Source organism: Takifugu rubripes, chromosome 12 (genome assembly GCF_901000725.2).
Source record: "Takifugu rubripes chromosome 12, fTakRub1.2, whole genome shotgun sequence".
Classification (NCBI taxonomy): Eukaryota; Metazoa; Chordata; class Actinopteri; order Tetraodontiformes; family Tetraodontidae; genus Takifugu; species Takifugu rubripes.
In genome coordinates, this window is record NC_042296.1 from 11,277,950 (window position 1) to 11,285,946 (window position 7,997).

The window sequence follows — 7,997 nt, forward strand, 5'->3', positions numbered from 1 at the left end:
TTATAGGAGCTTATTGAGGCGTCATAGTCCAGTGGCTGTAATGAACAACTGGACCTCCTTACATAGGATCAAAGAGAGCGGCACACACACACACACACATGCACACACACACATGCACACACACACATGCACACACACACACGCTTGCTGGCTACGTTCACAGCATTTTAAGCGCGCTGCGATATGTGGGAGGGAGATTGAGCAAGAGGTTTCCAGTCCGGCAGGGGTGAAGGGAGGAGGAGGAGAACCGGCCGGGCCGGAGTCTGATGGGGGAGGTCAGATTTATCAGATTTAACATGATTCTGCTGGTTTTTATTAAAAAAAATACACTCCTGTGAGTGGCTGGAGTCACTCTGGACCCCCCCCCACCACACACACACACACACACGCGCACACAGACACGGAGACAAACAACTTGTACCAGACAGGAAGTGGCTAATGAGTCGGAGTAAATTTCAAAATAAAACGCCCGTGGATCGGACACGAGGGGCTTAGTGGGAACCTGAAAACGCACGTGCATGCGCTCGCCCACGCGCACGCCAGGCCGGCGTATGAACGCCATCTATCAAAATTCACTTACGGCTCCATTAGCCGAGTCTCCCGCGTCACACACACACCGTACGTCGCTAACACACACACTCTCTCCGTTAATTACAGCCGTAATAAGCAGTTGGATAAGAACTTAGTTTGATAAGGCCTCTAATGGTTAATGCGATTTGGTCCCGCCCCTCTGCCCCCCCCCCCCCGCCCGCTCCGCTTCTGCCCCCCTCATACATCACCTCGGAATTATTTGTCCTCCTAATGCGTTTTTCCTCTTTACTCTTTTGCTGGTTGGAGATAGTCAAAACGGGCAGTAATTACACTCTGTCACGGTTGCCGTGGAAATGATATTTGCTGTCACATGATGGCCTCCCAAGGTGACCAGGAAGTGGTTTTATGGCGGCAGAAGGTGGGGGGGGGTTACGGCTGATTTATGGGGGGGGCCGTAATGACATCATATTCAACAGTGGGACGGGTGATAAATTAGCATCTGCTAATGGCGTCTTTGTTAGCTAACATGGTTTTGCGACTTCCTCTCAAGGCCAGAACCCGACGCGGGCCGGAGCGGGTTTCGCCACCGACGGGTTCTGCTGAGTTCTGACCGCGGTTAACCGAGCGTTCCCGCTTCTCTCTCCTCAGGCGCTCGGAGGAGGAAGTGGACATGGACAAAGTGACGGCTGCCATGGTGCTGACGAGCCTGTCCACCAGCCCTCTGGTCAAGAGCCCCCCCGTCAAAGTCAACGGTGAATATTAGCTCCGGCGCCGGCGGAAGTCCGGGCCGCAGGCCGCCGACGTGGCGCCGAGCTCAGCGGCCCGGATGCACAAATGCAGAAATAACTTGCCGAGTCTGTAGTTTCTGTTTTTGATGCGCTCCGCCCCCCCCCCCAGCATGAGGACGCCACCTGCTGTGCTCAGCATTCAGGGACTCCAGACGGTCCACGCCGGGCCTGGAGCCGTGGCACCGGGACCCGTGGCACCGGGACCCGTGGCACCGGGACCCGTGGCACCAGGACCCCCGCCCCCGTCCCGGTGCCACGGGTCCCGGTGGCGTGCTAGCTGCAGCTATGCGCAGGGTTGCATGTGCGTCCCACATGTCACACAGAGGTGCCCAGAACCAGAGTCCATGTTGGACTCCACTGATGGACGGATGTTCTGCCAGAACCACACACACACACACACACACACACACACACACACACACACACACGTGTTCCCCAGCCTTCACAGAGCAGGATGCTGCTACTAAAGGCGCCTTTGATCTAAAATAAAACAACCTTGGATTTGTCTTCCCGAAAACCCGCAACATTAAAGAAACCTTTGTTTTCCTCACAGTGGTTCTGGTGCTGCTGGTACTGGTGGTGGTACTGGTACTGGTGCTGCTGGTACTGGTGCTACTGGTGCTGGTGCTGGTACTGGTGTCTCCCCTGTCTGGGGTCGTGTTGACGTCCAGAACTTCATCTCTAGTTTGGACTCTTTGTCTTTCTTTGACGTTGTCTTTTGTCCTCTCCCTTTTGGGCCGACCTCCGCCCCCCAGAGGTTCTGAGCGGCTCGTGGAAAGACAACGGTTCCGCCGGTCCTTTCACTCCGTCCAGCAACAGCTCTTCCGGAGGCTACTGGAGCTGGTCCGCCCCCAGCGACCAGTCCAACCCTTCCACGCCGTCGCCGCCGCTGTCCGCCGACAACTTCAAGCCCTTCCGAGGGTCCGGCGGGTCCGGCGGAGGAGCCGGTCCGGCCGGGCCCGAAGACCCGAGCCTGGAGGAGCAGGACGGCAGCAGCCTGCTCTTCGATGAGCCCATCCCCCGCAAGCGCAAGGTGGGAAGTTTTAGCAGACGTAAGAATCCCGTTTTTTTCGCTATCGAGCGATCCGATCCGATTTTAGGAACCTGCGAGATTCCTGTTGCTAACTGGAGCTAAAGGACGAACCTGAGGACGAGAGCAGCCTCTGCTAGCTGTGATAGCCGCGCCGCTAGCTGTGATAGCCGCGCCGCTAGCTGTGATAGCCGCGCCGCTAGCTGTGATAGCCGCGCCGCTAGCTTGTGTTGACACACGTGCGCCGCGCATGCAAAGCTAAAGGCCGCGCATTAACATTCCCTTCATGCTCCTCTCCTCTGCGCTTCCTGCAAGACACATTCCGGAGTTCGCCGTTTAATTAGCCGTAGAGCTCTCCCTTTCATGGAAGCCCCCCCCCACGCGCAGCGAGCCTTTGTTAGAACAATGTGGCGGCGGGAAGATGATGGTTGTGTCTGCGTGTGTTCGCCAAACGAGGGGGGAAACAACTGAAGGCGACGACAGCGAGATGCCGTCAGACGTCTGTTTCAAAGCGGAACGCTGAATCAAAAACTCCATGAAAAATAACACTGAATCACTCCGACAGGTCGGGGGGGGGGGCGTTGGAAAAACAGACGGGAAAAATAGGCGGGAAAACACGCCAAAGAGGAATAGACGCTGCCCGGGGTTTCTCCGGATGCTAACGCTAGCGCTAACGACAGCAGCGCGGGAATTCTGCCAGATTCCTTGAATCCGTTTGTACTTTATTCCCGAGCCGTCGGACTGTTTTGTCGCTCCTCTCCGTCCCGTTTAGGGTGACGTTCTTTCCCGGCGCCGCGGCGGCGCCCGTTAGCATCGACGCTCGCTAATCTGACCGTAGCTGTGCCTTTGTGTGTTTGCAGAACTCCATGAAGGTGATGTTCAAGTGCCTGTGGAAGAACTGTGGCAAGGTGCTGAGTACCGCCGCTGGCATCCAGAGACACATCCGGACCATCCACCTGGGGTAACACACACACACACACACGCACACGCACACACACACACACACACACACACACACACACACACACACACACACACTACCGTCCACTCAAAACCTGGTTGTCTTTTGAGTGCCGACCCGTCCTCCAGGCTTCATTGTCACGGCAGCCGATTACCGCCTGATAGATTATCGCCGTGGCAACGCGCCTCCCCCCCCCCCCCCCCCCCCGGGGGGTGACAGGTGACGGGCAAATGAGCACGTAGAGAGCGCCGTAATTGTGACATCCTGACACCCGATCAGAGCGGCGTCTGATTTACTGCAGATGATGTTTAGTTTGTTTAAGACGGTGGGGGGGGCGGTTTGGGGGTGCAGGGCGAGCCTGGAGAGCCCGGCGCTCATCCCTCTCTCCCTCCTCCCGTAGGCGGAACTGCGACTCGGACTGCAGCGACGGGGAGGAGGACTTCTACTACACCGAGATCAAGCTCAACACCGACTCTGTGGCGGACGGCCTGAGCAGCCTGTCCCCGGTGTCCCCCTCCGTCCTGTCCCCCCCGTCCCTCCCGTCTCTCGGCCACCTGCCGGACTGTCACAGACCTCAGCAGCCGGCCGACACCAAGGAGCCTCACGGCGGCGGCGCCACGCCGCTGAGCCGCTCTGCGCCCAGCGCGCTCTACCTCATCCACACGGACCACGCCTACCAGGTAGACGCCGCGCGCGGACGCCGCCGGACCGCCGCCGGTCGCTAACGCTAATTCTGTGTCCCGCCTCCAGGCCACGGCGCCGGTGTCCATCCCGTCCAGCGGCAGCAGCAGCGGCTCGGCGTGCGCCAGCTTCACCCCCGCCACCGGCGCCAGCTTCAGCATCTCCTGGCAGTCGCCGCCCGTCACTTTTACCGGGAACACGGTAAGAAGGGGGACGCCGGCCGGGGACGTTCTCCGGGCGTCCCGCCGCTTCTCAAACACGTCTCGCCTCTCCAGGTGTCGCCCAGTAAGAGCCAGGGCTTCGGCGAGCAGCGTTCCCAGACCATCGCGGCGCTCTCGTCGCCTCCCAGAGCAACGGCAGCGCTCAGGTAGGGGTTCCTCGCCGCTCCACGCCAAACTGGCGTCCTTTCTTTTAACCGTCCCTCCGCCTGTCCTCTGCAGCCGGAAGGTGCGCGGCGAGGGGAAGAAATGCCGCAAGGTGTACGGGATGGAGAACCGGGACATGTGGTGCACCGCCTGCCGCTGGAAAAAAGCCTGCCAGAGATTCACCGACTGAGCGCCGCCCGGCCGGCGCCGCCGCCGCCGCGGTGGTCCGGCAGGCCGCCGCCTTTTCTTTCCTTTTTTCTCGCCCACAGAATCGGGGGAGGGGCCTCAAGTTGCATGTTTTTTTTTTCGGTTTCTTGAGGTCAAAGTTCACGCTTGTCCGTCAAGTTCCCACCGTCGCTCACTCGGTTCCACAGAACCGACACCAAAGGACAGTGGAGTCACCTGTACCAGCGCCGTCCAGGATCCACCACTCCCATTACTCCCAGTATGGGACCCCCCCCCCCGCCAGTGCAGCTATTTGGTGTAAAGAGACAAATATTTCTAATCGTGTGTTTTTCTTTTTGTTGCGCTCAGTGTTGCATCTTTCTATGTTTGTGAGGCTCTTTTGAACTGGACCAGAAGAAACCGCCAGACTTTTGTCCTTTTTTAAATGTTTCAGGAAGGAGAAGAACCTTTTTTTTTTTTTTTTTAATGTCCTGACATCTTGACCCTTCCTGGTTCCGACCCGCTCCTCACCCCCGAGGGAATGTAGACCCAAAAGAACGGGGCAACAAAGAGACGCTAAAGGCTCCGTCAAGGCGAAGAGAACCTGATTTACAGCATTCCCGCCAAATCCACCCAAGGGGCGGGGCCGAGTGGGTGGGGCGGGGTCGGATGGGGGCGGGGTCGAACAGGGGGCGGAGCAAAGCGACTCTGTTTCTTTCATCAGGGATGCGTTTTTAAAGAAAGCAAAAACCAGCAGCTGAGAACTTTGGGTTGTACCATATGCAGTACTTTCACGGAAGCTAAAAGCTAATCCACCACGACAACTTTGCAACCAAAAAAACACAACTTTATCTTGTTTTGTTCTTTTATTTCTAGTGTTTGGAGCATGTTGAGGTGCCATATTTACTGTTGTTGCTGTGTTGCTATATATACATCTTTTTTCCCGTTTCTTTTCTCGTTTACCCATCCTACACGCGTTTCCCACCCACGACTGTGGCGAGGCAGCAACAAGATTCCAAACCACGGAGAAAAATGCACCTCGCCGCGCCGGCGCTTCGCCCTCCTCCCCGTCTTTATGCGCCGATCTCGAAGGGGACGAAAGCGGAGCGAGGAAACCCCGAAACGACGCACTTACAGAGCAAGAGGAGCTAGCTTCATTTCCTTTAAACCTGATCAGGAAGCTAACGCTAACATTCGCCTGGGCGGTCCAATATAAATGTGTCCACCAGGGGGCGTTTCTGTGACCGCAGCGCCCCCCCGGTGCTTTTTCCTTCTTCCTCCGCCCGTTTTCGTCTCCTCGTACCCACACGTCGCCTTAACTAGCGCTTCTTCCACGTCGTGACGTCAGTGTTCCGGTGCGAAATATTTAGAGGATCTGTAAAGGCGATCCGCCGTTGTATCATGTGACCGTATTATTGTATAGATAAATCGATATATACTGAGAGAACCTTCGCTTCAAAGCATCAAAGACATTGTTGGGGACTTTTGTTTTCATGTTCTGCTGGGGGGGTTTTATGGAGGGTTGTTATGTTTTTTTAATTACGGATGGCGCCCAGGAGTAAACCTCCCATTAAGCCGAGCTGATTACTCTCATTGAGACCCTTGTGCCCCCCCCCCAGCCCCCCCGAGCTCCATCACGCCGCCCGCCCCTGATTAGCAACTTTATCTGACTTCCTCTCCTCTCCCAACGCCACTCAAGCCCCCTTTCAATTAATTTGATTGACATGTCGGCGAGCTTTGCCCCCCCCCCCGATGAGAAGGAGCCCCTGGCAGAGGGGGTGGGGGACGGGGGGGGTTTACTCAGGTCCCTTCTGAGAGGTTTCCACACCTTTTATCCCACAGCCTGTGGCGTTTTCACCCCCAGGGGGCGCCACAACCCTCCTCGCCAACACTCCTCGGGCAACGGTGTGTTGGGGGGGTAACAAGGGGGGGTAACGAGGCGAGCTTCCGGGTGCGTATTCCTTTACTTCCCATCGTCCGCCATCACTTTGGTGCTTCGTGTTGGTGTTCACGCCGTCGCCTTCACGGCGTGCGGATCAAAGTCTGGCAGCCAATTGGGATTCTAGGGGGGGGGGGCAAACCCTCCAGCTCTGGTTCCAACCTCTAGGTGGCAGCAGCTCCAGGCAGCTAATTCACAACCAAGTTCTATTTTGATACGCAAGATTTGGCTAAAATAAGCTAACGTTCCTTGTTTAAGCCGTCCGACCTTTGAAGGAGATTTGCCGCCACGTTTCTCAACCCCATCCGAGGAACTCTGGGATTTGCCCCCCCACCCATCCCCCCACTTCACGTCCGCACTCGCTCGGTCCCGTTCGCTGCCAGCGGCGCCGCGCTGCTCCTCTGACCCGGTATTCGCTCCATTTTGTACGTTGTTAAGATGTAGAACATGAAAATAAAAAAACCTCCCTGCCTCAAGTCTGCCGAGTGTCCGGTCGCCTGTCCGGGGAATGTTCCAACGGGAATCTAGCGCCTCGCTGGAAAAGAAAGATCGGTCCCAAACGGACGGCGGCGGCGCGTCTGTGCCGGGCCTCCGGGCCGTGTCGAGAACCCCGGGAGGGATCAAAGCTGCTTTCCCATGGGCTTTGATCGGGAATGTCGCGCCTGTTTTTGCCTTTCGGCGGCAAAAACCTGGAAGATTCGTGAGATGGAGACGTTTTCCCGCCAAATTCACATCACATTCCTGCCAAATATCACATATGGCGTCGCCCCCCCCGATCCTTTGACTTATTTATGATGGAGGAACAGCCGGGGGGGGGGTACCAGCACGTGCTATCAAAGAGCCTCTATGGGGGCTCCTGTTGCTCTGCCGGAGTGATGCGAATACTTATGAGGCTCTTTCTCCTTCTTTCCTGCTTTTGTCCCCCCCCCCCCCCCCAAACGCTGCCAGTTAAAGACCGAGCAGCCGTGCCCCTGTTTGAAACTGGGGGGGGGGGGGGGGGTTCTGTTTTTTGTTGTTTTTTTTGGAGCGGCGGCGGTTTGATTGGCGCCCCTGGTTTTAAACGGCGTCTTGTTTGTGACTTATGAGGCTTTTTGTCGGAATCTGCTTCAGCGCCCCCCCCCCCCCCCCCCCCCCCCCCCATCTCCCCCCCCCCAGCTCCACCCAGATGAGATGTGCCTTGATGAGGGTTCCTTGAGTCGCCGCGACCCGCCGGGCCCGCGAGGATGGAACGTCTCCGCTCTGAGGACCCCCCCCCCGAGTCTGTTGGGGGGGCTTTTTTTGGTTCCAGAACTGCTGCGACGTTCAGGAGTGACTTCTCTGGTCCTCGCCGTGACCTTTGACCCCTCCTTCCTGCTACTATGGGGTGTTTTGACGTGTTCCCCTACGCTTCCCTCCCTTAAGGGCTCGTAGACCCAGTAAACAAGTGGAGGAATCGAGGCGGCATCAGCGAGGGGGGGCTGCTGGACGCCCTCCGGGGCCACTTTAGAGATCTTTAGCCTGGACCTTCTTGGGGGGGGGGGCAGCGGTGGAGCTGCTG

General features: G+C 57.4%; 1 protein-coding gene across 1 annotated transcript in view; it reads left to right on the forward strand.

The window, feature by feature from the left end:
- znf704 (zinc finger protein 704) overlaps positions 1-7,595 on the forward strand; it is a 19,915-nt gene extending 12,320 nt beyond the window's left edge. The window contains exons 3-9 of the mRNA XM_003969379.3: positions 1,180-1,283; positions 2,075-2,352; positions 3,210-3,310; positions 3,711-3,990; positions 4,061-4,192; positions 4,267-4,358; positions 4,432-7,595. Of these exons, the coding sequence (XP_003969428.2) occupies positions 1,180-1,283; positions 2,075-2,352; positions 3,210-3,310; positions 3,711-3,990; positions 4,061-4,192; positions 4,267-4,358; positions 4,432-4,546 (1,102 nt within the window). The 3' untranslated portion in view covers positions 4,547-7,595. The remainder of the gene's footprint in view (positions 1-1,179; positions 1,284-2,074; positions 2,353-3,209; positions 3,311-3,710; positions 3,991-4,060; positions 4,193-4,266; positions 4,359-4,431) is intronic.
- Positions 7,596-7,997: the final 402 nt, after the last annotated feature.